This window comes from Misgurnus anguillicaudatus, chromosome 13 (assembly GCF_027580225.2).
Source record: "Misgurnus anguillicaudatus chromosome 13, ASM2758022v2, whole genome shotgun sequence".
Classification (NCBI taxonomy): domain Eukaryota; kingdom Metazoa; phylum Chordata; class Actinopteri; order Cypriniformes; family Cobitidae; genus Misgurnus; species Misgurnus anguillicaudatus.
In genome coordinates, this window is record NC_073349.2 from 2,330,147 (window position 1) to 2,348,344 (window position 18,198).

General features: G+C 37.9%; 1 protein-coding gene across 2 annotated transcripts in view; it reads left to right on the forward strand.

Moving 5' to 3' along the window:
- cc2d2a (coiled-coil and C2 domain containing 2A) overlaps positions 1-16,328 on the forward strand; it is a 31,691-nt gene extending 15,363 nt beyond the window's left edge. For both annotated transcript variants that reach the window (XM_055188635.2, XM_055188636.2), the window contains 17 exons: positions 45-248; positions 3,246-3,338; positions 4,065-4,156; positions 5,620-5,787; positions 6,190-6,289; positions 7,696-7,805; positions 8,135-8,231; positions 8,313-8,411; positions 8,541-8,717; positions 11,687-11,890; positions 12,610-12,699; positions 12,772-12,885; positions 12,968-13,102; positions 13,419-13,541; positions 13,678-13,736; positions 13,887-14,064; positions 15,868-16,328. In XM_055188635.2, the coding sequence (XP_055044610.2) occupies positions 45-248; positions 3,246-3,338; positions 4,065-4,156; positions 5,620-5,787; positions 6,190-6,289; positions 7,696-7,805; positions 8,135-8,231; positions 8,313-8,411; positions 8,541-8,717; positions 11,687-11,890; positions 12,610-12,699; positions 12,772-12,885; positions 12,968-13,102; positions 13,419-13,541; positions 13,678-13,736; positions 13,887-14,064; positions 15,868-16,056 (2,232 nt within the window). In that variant the 3' untranslated portion in view covers positions 16,057-16,328. The remainder of the gene's footprint in view (positions 1-44; positions 249-3,245; positions 3,339-4,064; positions 4,157-5,619; positions 5,788-6,189; positions 6,290-7,695; positions 7,806-8,134; positions 8,232-8,312; positions 8,412-8,540; positions 8,718-11,686; positions 11,891-12,609; positions 12,700-12,771; positions 12,886-12,967; positions 13,103-13,418; positions 13,542-13,677; positions 13,737-13,886; positions 14,065-15,867) is intronic.
- Positions 16,329-18,198: the final 1,870 nt, after the last annotated feature.

An 18,198-nucleotide genomic window follows, 5' to 3' on the forward strand; every position in this document is an offset into this window, starting at 1 on the left:
CCTCATGTCTTTCAAGGTAACTCTTTCTTTTTCTGTCTCTAAAGGTGGCGAGTGGTGGAGAGGTGGCGGTTCCTGAGTATTTCCGTCTGGAGCAACTTCAGGAGGAGTTTAATTTCCTGTCTGAAGAGGAGCTTCAGTGTTCCCGTCGTTTCCGTCTGCTGAGGCTCAGGAGTCAGGAGGTGCCGGAGTTCCGTAACTTTAAATGTGTCCCGTCTGTGGAGCGTGAGATTTCTGATAAAGTTTTCCAGGTGAGATCACTTAAAGATCACATAACACACACAGTTTCTGCCAATCTCATGTTAATCTTGAGTACCTGTAGAATAGTATTACATTCTTCATATGTCCATAGAGTCTTCCTTGTTGTCAGATTTATAAAAGACAGAACAGAAAAAGGCCTAACTTGTGGAAGCGTATGGTGGGCGGAGATAAAGAGTTACGAGTACAGCACAGCTATATGTTGTGTTGTTTACATTAAATGCACTTGTGCGTAGGGTTGCCGCGGTGACGTAATTTTCCCACCGGTTAATCAGCGCGTCACAAACCCGGTGATACCGGTGTCACCGTGTGGGAGGGGCTTATGAATGCGCATGCAGACGTGCACATTTTACTTTCACTTTTGAATTACGCAACTGTTTAAATGCAGTGCTTGCGTACGCTGCGTTAAATTGCGTATGAATTTGCATGCAATGCGAGCGCAACAGCTGGTTTTCTTAAGTGCTTGAGTCAATGTGCGCAGGACAGGTAATTCTCAAAGAACCAGCCAGTCCCAAGCAGAGCAACCGGCTACTTCTACATAAAGCGCTGCTTGAATGATGGGTTTATTATTTTTCACAACAAAACAATCTCGCTTATATTAAACATCATATATTATAACAAAAACGATTAAGCACGCGGCTTCTGCCTTCATCTGGTCAGTCAGCTCGCCTCGCAAACTCTGACAGGAATAAATGAAATCTGACACCTGCTGCCCTGTGACGTGAGGCGCGTTCAGCTCCACTGAATTCAGGCACCAGACACATTCAGTTTGCTCTCTCTAATGAAACTTAATGATTAAATTACACAAAAATATTAAAACGACGGTAAAGACGGTGTCGCGGTGGGCAAGTGATCTAACCGGTGAGAGGCTGAAGCACCGGTTATCACCGTTTCACCGACTATCGCGGCAAGCCTACTTGTGCGTCGATTCCCAACAAAACACTTGAGATTAGATTTCTTACCGCCGGTGGTTCAGACTCCTGAATGGAGAACCATGACGATTGGCAAATCCAGTGTCAAACAGGGTCTAGTTTATCATGAGAAATACAACTCTTAAACTGGGTTAATAAGTCAGAATGCCTTTTAAAATAAAAGTTCACAAAAATAAAAATTCATCAGGAACTCACTCTCATCTTATTTTAACCCATATGACCTTTTTCAGTAGAACAAAGATACTTTGCATAAGGAAAAGTAAATGAGGACTGCAGCAGTATTATTAAAGGGCACATATTATGCAAAACCCACTTTTACAAGGTGTTTAGACTAGCCTGGATAAAACCAGATCATTCTCAGTAGTACCTGAATTATGGTCTGGCAAAGCTTAATTGACGAATCATTTCCAAAGGGGTGTCACCAACGGAAGTCGCTCAAAAGCCTCTGGGCGCAATTGAATAGACCTAAAACCAATAAGAGCGATGAAGGAGACGTATGCAGAGTAAGAAAGCGTTAAGATCTTTTTTTTAGATATGAACCTAGATAGCATGCAACCATAGAAACAATTATTAAAATCATTGATTTGTCAATGTTAATATCATTGAATCAATATCACGTTTGCACCCTCCATTTATATTTAAATATTAATGAAAAAATATTGAAATTTCAACAAATCACAATTGTTGTGATCAGTGTTTGCTTTAGAGCACCGTCGACTGACACCACGGGTGTTTAAACAGAAACTGTCATGAGAGATAGAGGCTCCGTTAGTGATAAACGCGATGTGCAAACATCTATTTGTGGTGGCCAATTTTACTTTTGTGGCGGACTGATAAATAAATAAATGTATGCGAATGTACAAGGACGCTCTCACTTGTATGATGTCACAGCAGTAGGCAGCGCAAATGTAACGATACGCCTATAATCCCTCCCACTGCGAAGTGATACTAAACTTTCGCGAAGTGAAAGCTAACCACGCTAAAGTGAGGTGAGCTGACCCGATCCAAACTAAACTAAACCGTGGGGTACTATGCGTATGCAATGGAAAAGCGCCATTGGTAAGGGATTGAGGAGCTGTAGCTCATTTGCATTTAAAGGTACACACTGCTTTTTTGCTCCCCTTTTTTGTAGCCCAATTGGTAGAACGTTGCATTAGCAACTCAAAAGGTCATGGGTTTGATTTCCAGTGAAGACAAATATAGATATGGTTGAAATGCACTTCAAGTCACTTTCAATAAAAGCAACATCAGTGAAATCAGTAATGGCAATAAAATCAACATTTTAAATCAGACATTGCAACTTTTCTAGTGAATCCCAATCTTCATTCACTTTCATGGGAAACAAGGAAGGGACTGGAAAAGCTTTTATAATGTTTAGCTGCTGAGGAATGAAAATTTAAAGGTTTGAAAAAAATGAGTAAAAATGACATGATTTTTAATAAATTGTTGTTGTGACCTCTGTCTTGTGTCTATCAGCAGTATAGCACAATGTATTGACTGCCAATGCTAAACCTTCAGGAATTTAACTTTTTTACTTCTCATATTACCTCAGATTACCTAATCCCTGCCTCTGATCACACTCACAGAGGGGATTCAGATGACTTTATTTAATTAGTTTGGGCGTATACAGTAACAGTAATCAGATCAATTGACACTCATCAGGGTCCAAGCAGATGGAAAAAGTGACGAAAACAAGCCATGGCTGCCAAATGAAAGTATATCGTTTCATTCAGTTTCTGTGAACAGACAGTTGCACAATTATCAGGTTTATATTTTAGCCATAGGACGTCAATAATGGGAGTTTGGCATGTGTACTCAAATTGTGCCAGTTTCTTTAGGTGAAATGCTCAGACTGTTAGGCAGAAATGACAAAAACACACACTAAACAGTGAAGTAAATGTCTGTAGTGATAGCTGCCCACTGCTCTGTGTGTGTTTACGACTTGCAGTTTGTTTGTTCACTACTCATTGGGATGGGTTAAATACAGAGGTCACATGCATTCCATACTTGACAAAGATGTCACTTTCACTTTATAAACGCAGTGTTTGTGTGTTCCAGGATTATGAGAGGAGAATAAAGGAGGGAGAGATCATTGATACACAGGAGCACATTGATGCACATCGAGCTCTCGTTGCCAAATATCTGCAGAAAGTAAGTGACGCACACGGTCTTATGCTTCCCTTCTGTCATCTTATCTCATGTCATTGTCTCTCTTGCTTTCTATCTAACGTTTATTCAGTGACATTGGACAGGGGTAATGTGTTTGACAATAGCCCTCATTTATGAAGCGAGGGTACGACAGAAAACTGTACTTACGGTTCTTGCCACGCAAGACTTGGCATTTACAAATGGATGTGAGCGGTAGCTACGATCAAATCTCACATCAGGTTTCACCTTGTGTACGCAAGTGAAGATGTGTGTTAACTCGTTTGATATCCTATTTGAAAAGGAAGATTGAGAAAAGTTAGAAATAGTGTTTTCATTCAGTTTGGACGCAAGACCGGGAAAACGGCCGTCTTTGAACCTCTCTCACTGTACGACATAGGACCACAGATTAAGAGCCACTATCACAGAATTTGCGACAATTGTCTGGGACAGCCAAAAATCGTGCAGTGTATCCCGGGCTTAAAAGAGGTAGACCTAAAGGGAATTACGCCGTCCTCTCTCTGAGAAGATCATGTAGATGTGTTGTTTGAATTTTTTCTGCTTAATAAAATTACTAAGTGGTGATGGAGCTTATCCATTTAAAATCTTAAACATTAAGCAGGTATCGTTGTATTTTTTTTAGACTTTCCCAGTCAAGAATATTATATCTACCCAAAATAAAGTACAGAGTTTTCAATAAACTAAATCTCTGTTTTTTCTTTTCTGTTTCAGGTGCGAGAGTCCGTCATTAATCGTTTCCTCATAGCGAAGCATCATTTTATCCTGTCTGACGTGGTTTCAGAGGACGAGGTTCCCAGTATCGGGTAAATGGCCCTATTTCTAATATATCTTATATCTTATGCTGTCTTTAACAGAGCCATACTGGAGACTCAACCTTTACTTATCTTAAGCCTTCTACCCACTTTTACATATAGATATGGATTTAAATATGCAAAAGTAATCATATAACAATACATATTAAATGACTATTAAATAAAAACTTCTCAATTTACTCAATAACTATTAAATTCTATAAACTAAAGGTTTTGGGGGTTTAGAAGGTGGATTAATGACAGTTTGGACTATTAAGCCACATTTCCACCGTACATGACAAACGAGAGCCGACAAACAGGAAGTCATTCTGCGAATGCATAATTTTTGGATTCAATTTGAGCTTTAAATGCATACAAGATTTAACTTGTGCTACTCTCTATGAACTTCTCTCACATGTTGGCACAAATTTATGAATGAACAGAAATACTATTACAACTGCCACTAGGGGGCATAACTTCAACAGTCATGTCCAAATGTCGTGCACAGTGGAAAGGTGGCTTTAAATGTTTAATCAGCTCTGCACCTCTATCAGTTTTATTAGCTTTCAGCTAAGTAAATATTTGACGGTTTTTGCTTTTATTTCTCTTTTTGTCTTTTATGTTTGTATATTTAGTGGTGCAGGTTCTGGGTACGTTTTCAGGATTTTTCTGTTCTTTAAAGTCCTGTGTATTCCTTTATTTCCCTGGTGTTCCCGCCCTCTGATCCATGTGTTCATGAGCTGTTAATTATGGTGTGTGAGATTTATGACTCCAGTCCCCAGTGTGTGTGTGTGTGTGTTTGTGTGCGCACTTGTGTGTGCGCGTGATTGTGTGTGTGTTAGTGTGGAAATCACACACTCATAAAGAGTGTTTGATCTGTCGTAAGGTGAGTTTGATGTCACATAAAGCAACAGGAAGGCCCACAAATCACTCAGTAGTTATTATATATACATTTATAATATATAGACATCTTTATATGATATTAGGATTAAACTGCAGCAAATAAGAGCTTAATAGCTAATATTAACCAAAATCCAAATTAGTTATTTACTAAAAGTTACTTACAATCAATGTTTATGCCAAAAGCAGAACTGGATTATTTCAAATGTGTTATGTGCTTATGGTTCTGGTGCAACATCAATCACAATCAAAGCATTTTGGATTGTATGATCATCTTTCAAGGTGCTGTATTTGTTTTGTATGCTTTAGTTATAAAAGAAACGGAATCTTGAATAACAAATAAACCAAAAGTAAAGATCAGGTGACAAAAGTAGCTCTGTGTTTGTTTAGTAGTATCAGCCTGTGTTTCTGTCAATTAATGTTTGTTCTGGGTAGAGAAGTGAAGCAAATTAGTTTCATTGGTATATGTAAGACTGTGCTGTCTCTCAGTGTCAAGTTAAATAAAGTATACCTGACCAATACTCCAGTGAATTATGTGTATCTCCATACTGACTCTCTGCTGAACCCTCTTTCAGAGTTTTGGGCTTGAACTTGTTCAAACTGGCTGAACCCAAACGACCCCTGAAGCCTTGTAGGAAGGAGAGGAAGAAGGTGACGGCTCAGAATCTCTCAGATGGAGACATCAAGGTCCTGGTGAACATCATCAGAGGATACGACATCCCAATCCGCAGACCTTACGCCAGGTACAAACCATAGACTGTAAAAAATATGGACATAGTGTCCGTGACGTTACCCATAGGTTTGTGAAAAGCTTTTCTGAAGCCAATACGGCATATAGACCAAAACCACTTGTACTAGACTGTAAGCACTTTAATTGTTGTTTATATGTCAAAGTGGTGTTTTGCTTTATGATAAACTATGTGTAAATGAATCATTCAACACCATTGCTGAGAATTTTCACCATAACATTTTTTAAAGACGGTCTCAGAACCACAGTTTGAAATTGATTCGGGGTCCTATGTCACAAAAATTCTATCAGTTACATCATTACAGTTGATGAGTGGATATTACGTATGGTTGCCCATACCGCACACATTCTCTGTATAAAATATAAAAATTAAACTAGTTATGTATTGTATTTTCAGCAAACCACCTGCACCGGCAAAGTCATCACGACCTTTCACAGAGACATTTACAGCACCGTCCCAGACCCCCGTACAGGGCAGTGAGTGGCCCCTCGGACAGGTAACACCCCTCAGACATGACAATATGATCAGCTGAACATTTCCTCTCAGTTTACTACATTTTGTGGTTATTGTTTTTTAATAAATGTTAAAGAGGTTTATTTTATTTTAAAGGTGACAGGGAATGAAAAAAAACTTGTCTTAGTTTAATAACGGTAGTCTACCCGCATTTACGGACATACGAAAAGTGCTAGACATTCTGAACATCTCCATTTCATAGAAATTCCTCTTTTAGAAATATCCGCCAGAAAATGGCCCAATCTGAACAATGGATACATGTTACGTAAAATGCATCTCACGCCCCCCACTCTCATTCAATTCCCTCCCCTTCAAAATAATTTGCATATATCCGGCCTCTCGCCTCCAACGGGAAGTAAATTGCAGCAGTGTTCGCGAAGTTCAAGGCGAAATGTTGAGTCGTGTTCTGAGGTGTGCTTTTCTATCTGTAACATTTTGGTCTGTCCGTGTTCTGAAGACGGCGAAGTTTACATTCTTTTGAGTGGCAGCAAAGGCAGCCAATCAGTGTCAAGTGCTTACATTTCATATTGAGGTTGCCAGTTAAGCACAAAGAGGTGCAAAATCACGTGTTTAAAATCCCCCACCCTAATATAGCTTTGTGAGAGAGTTTTTTAAGAAGGTTTTACAGACCCAACCAAAATTTTGTTCTCTGCATGCCACATCACAGATCAAGGATAAATACCCCATTCAATCATTCTATGTCACCTTTAATAATTATTGTTGTAAAACAGTAATAATAATAGTGAAGTTGTTTGTTGTCAGCTGCAAATCTGTACACTATCATCTGTGCAGGATTAAAAGCACTAATAGAAAGGAAGTAAAATAACAGAAGTATATTTTTAATATCAAATGAATTGTTAACTTTTATCATGGGGGGATCAGGCGTTTCTAAGGTTCGATTGTGTTTATGGGATATACTGTAACGTGATTGTATTATGTTTAAAAAAAACATTATTTTTCATATATTTTATCTTAATTCTGCACCGATGTTTCCATCCTCATTAAAATAGGCTGTTAGTTCCTGGGTCTATGAAGCCCCTCCCTCAGAAATGCTCAATATGTTGAGATTGGTTCGCTGTCCCAGTATGTTGTTTTGAAAAGCCCCCCTTGCTGCGTGTTCCCAGGGCAGGGTTTATGTAAATTTTGGGGTTTGTGATGTCACTAACCCAGGAAGAGGCTTAGTTGTAGGCAAATATTGAACTTTGAGCATTGTAACTTTACAGATTTTGTTTGTGCTCAGACAAAAACATTACACACTAACTGCAGTTAAACAAGTGGATTCAGAATCAACTTCACTTTTAAACAATGCAACAAACTTGGTGACGTAAGGAGTCTTTTTATTTCAGAAGTTAACCTTTACTGACCGGTGTATGTGTTTGTGTTATATAGCCTCTGATCCGGCCCTTTGTGGAGGTGTCTTTCCAGCGTTCAGTCCTCCAGACGTCTACTGCTGAGGGTCCAAACCCCTGTTGGAATGAAGAGATTGTACTGCCATTCAGGTCAGTTTTATCTTCAAGCAATCTGACGTCAGGTCTCACAATGACAAATAAACACAAACACTGTAATTCTGTTTCAAAACCTTGTGAGTTATGCATTATAACTGCATGCATGACATAGGACAGTGCTAATCACAGGATTTTTAGCATGTTGCTAACCTTAAAAATACACATCACACATTGATACTGAGTAAAATAATACATTCTCCTTTACTGAATAGATTTTTTTACCATGCTTGCCAAACTGCATTCTAGGATTGCATTTGTGAACCCAAAATAATATCAGTGTTTTTACATGATTCATGCCATGTTAAACTGTTTCTATATCTCAGTGCTCCGAATGGAGACTACAGCTCCACCAGTCTTCAGTCGGTTAGAGATGAAGTCTTCATCAACCTCTTCGATGAGCTTCTCTGTGATGTAGTGGAGGTGAGGAACATTTAGATGTTCACCATTTTACAGACCCTCTTGTTTAGTTCAATGTAACTTACATACAGCATCTGTTTTCAGGATGAGAGAGAGAGAGGAAACACGATTCACACTCGGATAGAGAGACACTGGCTCGGTTCCATCAAGATTCCCTTTAGCACCATCTACCTGCAGTCTCGGGTAAGAGTCTTGCTCATTTATTCAATCTTGATTCAGAGATTTTTACCCAAATCTTAACATTGAGTTGATGATGATGATACTCATTACGTGATCAGTGATTAATATTAGGTTCATATGTTGTATGGTTAGGTTGATGGAACGTTTAAGGTGTCCAGTCCTCCTGTTTTGCTGGGATACAGTAAGGAGAGGAGTTTAGGCAGTGAAGGTGGATACGATGCTATCCGCAGTCTGAGTGAAGGAACTTATCTCAGTCTCTTCATCACCATTGAGCCCCAGCTGGTGCCAGGAGACACCATTAGAGAAAAGGTACACCATCATTATGTTTTATGTTTTTATCTTTAAGTTTAACAGTTTTATACAGAACAAAGTGTGAAGCACAGTTTCAGTACCGCATAACCAGATGTAATCACCACTTTGAGACCGCTCAAACACTTAAATACAGGAATACAAGATTAAACGGGTCATGCACACTATGGACAATAAAAATACAAGGAAATATATAATTGGGATCACTTTCAAAGTGATTTTTTTTGCTGATGATCAATAAAACATTGACAGCCAATAAAATATTTTTGGCTTTAAAATGCTCACATATTAGAAATGACTGACGACACTATGGAGAAGCTCATCGTCGAGGTCCAGAGAAACCCAGCACTGAATAATAAAACAAAGATGGTTTAGAGAAAAAATAGACATCTGGAAAAGAGCTGATATTACACTTGGAATAAATAGTGAGTATTAATAGAGATGAGATCAATAAAATCTAAATCAATGTCAGACTGCAAACTGTAACATGAAATGACCTCAGCTATCCAGTTATAGCTGCTGTAAATGCATCAAGATCAGTATATTTACATGTTTACTGAAAAAGCAAAAGTTTTTCTTTCCAACTTTACAAAATAAGTTAATTCCATTAATAGTAAGCAATGTGTGCAAATACTGTGGCGTGCAAGATAATTAATATATTGTTATAGTCTGGTGGTGTGTACGCTAATATAGTTATTGTTATAGTTGACGTTATACTTGTTAAAGATAAAATGTGACCGGCCCTGACATCTTTTAACCTTTAATGTTTTAGCAGCATCTAGTGGTAAGAATGGCAGTCTTCCCTTTCGAAACACATAGAGCATGGTTCCCACGGGTCCTTGAAATGCTTGAAAGTTTGTGAATCTGGGGAAAATAATTCAAGCCCCTGTGAAGTTTTTGAAAATATACATACATAGATAAAGGTCATTGATAGTGCTTGATTCATACCAAAATGCTTTTTTGCATAGTCTTAGGTTATGTATTTAACTGTTGTTTCCTGAGAAGGGAACGAGACGCTGCGTCTCCCTTGACATACTTCTTGCATCCCTGTAACGCCATATTTGACAATATTTCAGATAGCGATATACTTCCTGGCTCCGCGTCACCCTGTCTTTGTTGTTATGCCTCACCATTGGTTGAATTTGATATACACATTTAGACCCACTTTTCCCTGGAAGTTTCCTTAAAGTGTCATTGCAGTGACGCAGCGCGAGTTCCCTCGAAAGGGAACTGTAACAATGTATTTTAAAAATTAACACAATGTAACCTTGCTCTCACTTGAAATGTGTCCCCACATTTAGCCCTTGAATTTAAAGGTTATTGGACCTGGAAAGTCCTTGAAAGATCCTTGAATTTGAAGTTAACTAAAGTGTGGGAGCCCTGATAGAGAAGCTAGTGTTGCTGCCACAGTACAAACATGCAGTCGTCTAAGACAATGTTGTAACAAAACGCGGGCCAGCTGAAAGCAGGCCAGCTTCTTTCACATTTTCCGGAGACCCCCCGGCTTGGCTATGTGCCCAAGGCTCCTGCCCACCCCCCTTTGGGACCAGGTAGCAAGGCCTGTTGATGTAATCCAGGCCTGTCGATGCTCCTATCTATCCCATTTCGGCTCCTATCTTGGTATTAGAGTGATTGGACTCCCAAGGTTGAACCCCTAGTGTCACATCATCGACACAACGTCTCATTCTCTCCATCAGGAGAGCATAACCAAGATGTTGTTTTAATTTTAAAGGGGCCATGGCATGAAAATCTGACTTTTTCCATGTTTAAGTGCTATGATTGGGTCCCCAGTGCTTCTATTAGCCTTGAAAATGTGAAAAAGATCAACCCAATAACTTAGTTTTGGTAAACCATTCTCTACAAGCACATGAAAAAATAGGTTGTTGAAATTTGTCTCTCCTTGTGATGTCATAAGGAGCTCTTATTAGAATAATACCACCCCTTAATCTGCACTATCCAAATCACAGCACTGCCATTTAGTGCAGAGAAAAAGAGAGGGAGAGAAAATAATTACATTTCAATAGCAAAAAAACACCATCATTGTGATCAGTGTTTGCACTTCATCCGCTTATTTGCATTATAAAGGAAACGGCACATTTTTGCTCACACCTGCAAAGTGGCGATTTAAACATGCTATAATAAAATATCTATATGGTATTTTGAGCTAAAACTTCACATATGTGCTCTGGGGACAGCAAAGATTTATTTAACATCTTAAAAAAGTCTTGTGCCATGGCCCCTTTAATTTTGGATTCATGCTTACAACAATAACAATATTATATATTTGAACAAATATAAATGATATAGCCACTGTAATTCTTCATCAAAAACGTTCAGACATTAAATCATGTTAACTCAATAAGGGTTTTAAACTGCTGAGACGCTGTACATGTTAATGAACACTAGATAAACACAACTTTTTGACTTCCTAAACAAACATTAGTAGAACCTTAAAAAAAGCAGTAAAAGACATAATATAAAGCATGCACTGTTAAAGGTTTTGCCACAAACTTTATGCTGATATCACAAGACAACATTTCACCTCCAGAAATCCTGTGACATTTTTAATCTTGCAAGATTTTGTCACAGAAGATCTCGTCACAATTCGGCAAATTCAGCTTGTGTAGGAACTCATGGCATGTGAGCATCATAGAGAGTCGACTTGAATTAAACTATTAAACATTTCTTGGTCTGTTGTCTGTTTAGTGAAGTTCTGTATGGAGCAGTGTGTTTTCCTAAGAGTTGATCTAATTATTAGCTACAGATTAAAGTAACATTTTTACTGACTATTACTGTATTTACTGATTTTTAATTTTTTGAGTTCTATATTTTAATTTATATTGTATGTACAGCACTTTGGTAAACACCTGCTGTTTTTAAAAAGGGATTTATAAATAAACTTTGATTTGATTTGAAAACGCTGTATTAAATGACTTCTAAATCTCTCTCTCTTTCTCTCTCTCTGTTAGTTTGACAGTCAGGAGTCAGAGCGATTGCTGACAGCATGTGATGTCTTTGAGAAGGAGGCCAGTCATCGATTCCCTGACCGTCCCTGTCTCACCACGGTCATCGACATCAGCGGTAAAACTGTCTTTGTCACACGATTCATTCGACCTCTGAATCCACCGCAGGAGCTGATGGATGCTTTTCCAAACAACCCTCAGGAAACCATGGTACATCTACACACTGTCAGTTAGCAAAACTCACAGTATACAACACACCAACCTCATTTTCTAAGTAAAATGAAAATCACCTTAAATAATATACACTGCCTTATGGTAAAATGCTTCAAACGGGTTGTGGCAATTCGTTTTTTAATACATTTACTTATTTTATCTATTTACTTTTATACAGGAATATCAAAAATGTAAACAAAGAAACAAAATCATAGCTACTGAAATCTGTAACTACATGATGTTATTGTTATACATACAGTTATAGTGAGTGAGATTTCACAGTGGGCGACCCCAGTCACAGAAATAAATTTATTGGACCAAAATCTCAGGTCCATAATAGCTTCATATTAAACGAGTGTTGCGATTAAAGGCAATCACACAATGTTTTTGCTTAGTGTGGACAGACAAATGACTTATAACTTTAGGCTATGGGTGTTAAATAATAAACAGTAGAAACCAACTGATTGTTGAGGCTGATTAGGCCAAAAACGAAGATTAAGATATTATTTATTACTCAACACTTGACACACCCAGTATAGCAGATCTAACCATGTATTAACACGTCTCTCAATCAGCTGTTTAACTGTTGGATTGAATTAAAGTATATCCATAATGAAGACAGCAACATGTATTTACAACTGCTCCTTAGATTTCCCCACTAGTTTATCTGTCTTTATCTCTTATCGTTTATTGTTTTTCTGTTTATCTCTCTTTAGGAGTTAGTTGCACGATATGTGTCGCTCATCCCGTCTCTTCCAGACAGCGCGTCTTTCGCAGGAGTCTGTGATTTATGGAGCACGTGTGATGTCAGTACAAATTCTTCTCTAACATTCGTTATAGTTGGATTTAGATTATTTAGATTTTTTTTCTTTTTTTAGCAATTCTTGACGCTGCTAGCAGGAGATGAGGAAGAACACGCTGTATTACTCTGCAACTATTTTCTGTCTATGGGAAAGAAGGCGTGGCTTATCATAGGCACAGCCATTCCTGAGGTGAGTGATGGCCCATTAAAAAACAGAAAGAATAAAGGTGGCTCCCTTGAATTTCATGTCTGGTTTTCTGTCTGTCGTCTAGGGCCCTACAGCATACGTGTTGACGTATGAGCAGAATCGCTACCTGATCTGGAATCCCAGTACAGGACAACATTATGGACAGTATGACACATTCTGCCCTCTACAGACTATCGGCTGCCTTATTAATACTGATAATGTAAGCAAAGACAGAAATGAAAATTCAGTCATGTATTATTGTCAGTGGGTTTTGTCAGGTTCTGAGAAAAGCTGGATATTTTCAACATAGCAATGAAAATATTTTGTTTCCTAATAATGTTTTCTAGAGGAAACGTGTATAACGAGAAGAGGAAAGGGCCTAGAACTGATCCCTGTGGCACGACATATTACAAACCTTTAAAAATATGTACTTGTTAAGCAAAATTTGGTCACTGATGCCGTACATTATTTGTCATATGTTTTGCATATGGTCTTTATGATGTCTTCATGTTATGTTGTATATTCATGTCACTCAGGTATGGTTTAACATCCAGCCGTACACTGCACCAGTGAGAATGAGTTTTGACGTCTCTAGGCCAAAACTTTGGAAAGGGTTTTTCTCACGAGCGTTCCCTGATCCCGGGCTCTCCAGTGTGCAGGTTAGCATTACACGAACCAATCACAGGCCTCTTTTTAATAGGGTTGCCCTTCAAAGTCTTTTTTCTATGGTTTTTGCCTTTTTAATTTTGGGCCAGATTATATTGTCAAAATTGATTATAAATGTTGTCTTTTCAGCCGGAGTCTCTGGCGTACAGACAGGCTGACAGAGCAGCTGCCGCTGAGTTACAAGACAGGTTGGTTATTCATTTATATAAAGAAGGTCCATTGTGCTTTCCAATAAGTTGCATTATATAATTTTGCCATAATACTGTAGGTCATTCACATAAAGTTATCTTTGTGCCTCTGCTAAACTTGAATTTCGTGTTTTGGGTTGTGTGATGTAGGATCGAGAAGATTTTAAGAGAGAAGATCATGGAATGGCGTCCGCGTCACCCCACGCGCTGGAATCGGTTCTGCATATCTACATTACGACAGTTTTTGCCTAAACTGGAGCTGAGTGGAGGACGTGAGGTGGCTGAAGAACATCGTCTCGAGCTGCAAAGCCTTCTGGGAGAATACAGGGTTAGTGCTCCAAACAAAAAATCCAATTACTCTTTACACAAGCACACGCATCTGATCATCAGGGGCCTCATTTATAAAACTTTGCGTAGGATTTGCGTCAGAAGTGGCGTACGGATGAAACATAGGACGTGCGTACGCACAGAAATATTCGGATTTATAAAACCGTGCGCACGCACATCCTACACATTTTTCCCTTAATAAATCACAATCAATTCTAAATGTAGCGCAGCTTTTGCGGCTTCATGACACGCCCATAGTTGCCCATAAATAGTCCGTGAAACGCCCACAAGTTAATATGCATTGATTGCGAAATCATGGCAAACACATAGAGGAAATAAAAAAAAACGTAAATTCACTCAATGTGAAGTAGAAGTTATCGTTGGCGAGGTGGAAAAGAGGAGGAAAACGTTGTTTGGAGGGCACAGTGTGGGCATTACGCATTGTGATGGGGCATTTTTATTTCCATTCATTTAATTGCATCTGACAAGCTACAGATGTCGGTAATAATCGACGTGGAAATGGGACATTGTTCAGCGCAAATGTTATTTCTTGTTGCTTCCTGAATGGTTGAGACATACGCTATACATTGTTTTATCAAAAATAAACACAATAAAGGCATATGCATGAATACCATAATTCCGTAGATTATGAAGATATGGCTTACTATAAAAACAACTTTCCCCAGTGGACAATTAATACATCTATCTATTTATTTATCTATCTATCTAACTATATATCTCCTTAATTATCTATCTATCTGTCTATGTAATTGCATCTATATATGCTCCGCCAGACGGACACATTGACAAGAATATCAGTTTTGTACATTATTTCGTTCTGTTAACTATATTCTTTATGAGGATGAATTGCACAACATGCCAATATTATTGCAGAACATATTTCACTTTTCTTTTAGCAAATATGTGTTCATTTGAATTTCTGTTGTAATTTTCGATATCTTTATTTTTTTGTTTCACTGCTGATCGATCAAACGGGTGTTCGTGTAGGCTGTTAATTGTAAGACTTGCTTTGTGAAGTGTTGTGTCGAACTCAGTTCCCCCTATGTTTCCCTTCAGTGTAGTGCCTTTATAGCGCCTTCATCACGTTACATTTAGAAAGATTAAAGATTTTAATTGGTTATACTAAAAAGGCATAATATCATGTATTTTATAATACAATTTATTAAATATTTCATACATTTGACAGTTTTCTATTAGGGTATTTCTTTTAAAATATAGCCTGTCTTTTTCTTTTTTTTCCTTTACTGGTCGTTTTAAAAATGTAATGTTTGCATACATAGTTAAATAAATATTATACATATAATATGATTCATACTGTAAAAATAATTGACTTACCATTAAGAACAATACAGATACATTACAGAAATGCACACATATACATCTCAGTAGCCATTAAAACTTTAAATATATAAATAATAAAACCTATAACGTGATAAAAACGCCAGAAAAACACTACACTGAAGGGAAAAATAGGGGGAACATAGTGGCAACAGACTTCGACACAACAGAAGTCTTCATGTTATTCATGAGAGGTAGTGTTGTCATTTTTACTTTCACTTTCACGTGTTCCTTCCATCTGCCGTCGGTGTCGCCATTTCTCATTTCACCCGTTTTTGTGCGTACGCCTGGGTCCGAGCTTGCGTGACGGACCGCACATTTTCCCGTCAAGTTTGCTTTTTATAAATAACAACTATTGCGTAGAGAGTGGCGTACGCCGCCTTTTGTGCGTACGCAACGTTTATAAATGAGGCCCCAGGTCATTTATGTGATTCTTCTGTTTTAGATATCTGGGTTTCCCCTGCATCTGCCTTTCTCAGAGATTCGGCCAATAATTGAAGCCGTTCACAGCACAGGAGTCCATAATGCGGATGCCCCAAACACAGAGTTTGCCCTGGCGGTCTACGTGCATGCGTATCCCAGTAACGTGCTGGCGGTGTGGGTGTACATCGCCTCTTTGGTCAGCGCACATTAGATCTCAGCACACAGCAGGACATTATTACCTCATAAACAATAATGACCCTTGAATTAAAATATATATATTTTTAAGTTAGAAAAAAATATTTTTCTTAGAAAAAAATCTGTTATATTTGTATATTTTTAAAAAGTTTTAGCACCTTTTTATAGATGTGTAAAATGGAGTAAAGTTTGTAAATGTAGCATTATGTAAAATACTTTTTTCATATAGTAGAAGATATTTTGTAAACAATATTATTTGTAGTTTTGCAAATAAAAAAAATTACTAAACCGGAGTCTGTTATTGGTTAAGCACAACTAAATGCTTTTAGTAAAATACCATATGAATGGGTTTCACTGTATTTGTTTTTCTTGTGAAATTTGAAATCTTTAAGACACACAAACACATAGCAGAGATGTTATCTCTGATCTAACTGATGGTTCAGACAGAAACTAATCAGATCTGTCAGCAGCTATAAGCTCAGTTTGCTTTTGGTCTTGTGACGGACTTGTCAGGTCTTGCATGTGTTTTTATTGTTGACATCAGTAAGGCCTGGGACACACTGGACGATTTTTACATCTTAAACGATTTTTAAATCCATGGGTGACCACAGTAAGGACAGTTTGAAGTGATTTAAAAAAAAAAAATTGGCCGTGGTAAAACACCAATAGACCCCTTTACAGTTCACGTCACAGGCGGTTCCCAGTGCGCATGTCGGGGTCAGAAAAGTCATTACAGCAGATTGAGTTGCGTATTATTCAGGATCATCAAAAATGCCTACTTACGTCGTGGGCTGTGAAAATCGCACCAGGTCTGCCATTAAGTTTTTCGGGATTCCTACAGAATCTCAAAAACAAAAAACAACAACATCTGTGGCGGCAAGCAATTAAACATGCAGATTGGGAAAGTGCAAAGATCAAAGAGGCTTGTGTTTATAGTGCTCACTTCATTTCAGGTAAGTCATCATTTTTCAGCCCTGTTAGATTAAACTAGAAAGCCTAAATGGTATGAACAGTTTGACCCCATGCTGCGCCCGCACCCGATAGTAATTCAATGTTTACAAACCTTGAAGGAGTCTGGCTTTATGCCCAGCTGCACTACTTCCTGAACTTCAGCCAGCTCTTTATTTCCTATCTGCCATTATTGGACAAACTGATTAATCCAGGTGTGTCTGATTATTGTTGTTGTGACTAGGTCAGGCAAACCTGGATTAATCAGTTTGTCCAATAATGGCAGACAGGAAACAAGGAGCTGGCTGAAGTTCAGGATGTAGTGCAGCTGGGCATAAAGCCTATTAGGTCACGCAACCCTTCCGATCGCCAAATGTGCAAATCGGATTAAAATCTTCACGTGTGGTCAGCCTAAGTTAACTTCAGACAGCTGAATCTGGTCTAGTGGACTGACATTACATATACCTAGAAAACGCACAGCCCAGACATCTAGGCTAAAACAAGGCAAAATTTAAGTCAGTGAAAATTTAATAGACATTTAATCATAGCCCAAAAATAAATACAATTAAATAAAAAAAATGAAACCAAACACCTTGTAATCACTGTTGACGTTGCTTATTTTGGCTAGAACCGGTGTTGTGTCGAAGTCTGTTCCCCCTATTTTTCCCTTCAGTGTAGTGTTTTTATGGCGTTTTTATCACGTTATAGGTTTTATTATTTATATATTTAAGGTTTTAATGGCTACTGAGATGTATATGTGTGCATTTCTGTAATGTATCTGTATTGTTCTTAATGGTAAGTCAATTATTTTTACAGTACGAATCATATTATATGTATAATATTTATTTAATTATGTATGCAAACATTACATTTTTAAAACAACCAGTTAAGGAAAAAAAATTAAAAGACAGGCTATATTTTAAAAGAAATACCCTAATAGAAAACTGTCAAAGTATGAAATGTTTAATAAATTGTATTATAAAATACATGATATTATGCCTTTTTAGTATAACCAATTCAAATCTTTAATCTTTCTAAATGTAACGTGATGAAAACGCTATAAAAGCACGACTACACTAAAGGGAAACATAGGGGGAACTGAGTTCGACACAACACCTGGTTACTCATAGCCAGACTATGCCGTAATTCCTATAGGGGACCTAGACATTTTCAGGACATTTTATTTAATCCTGTGGGGAAATTGGATTTT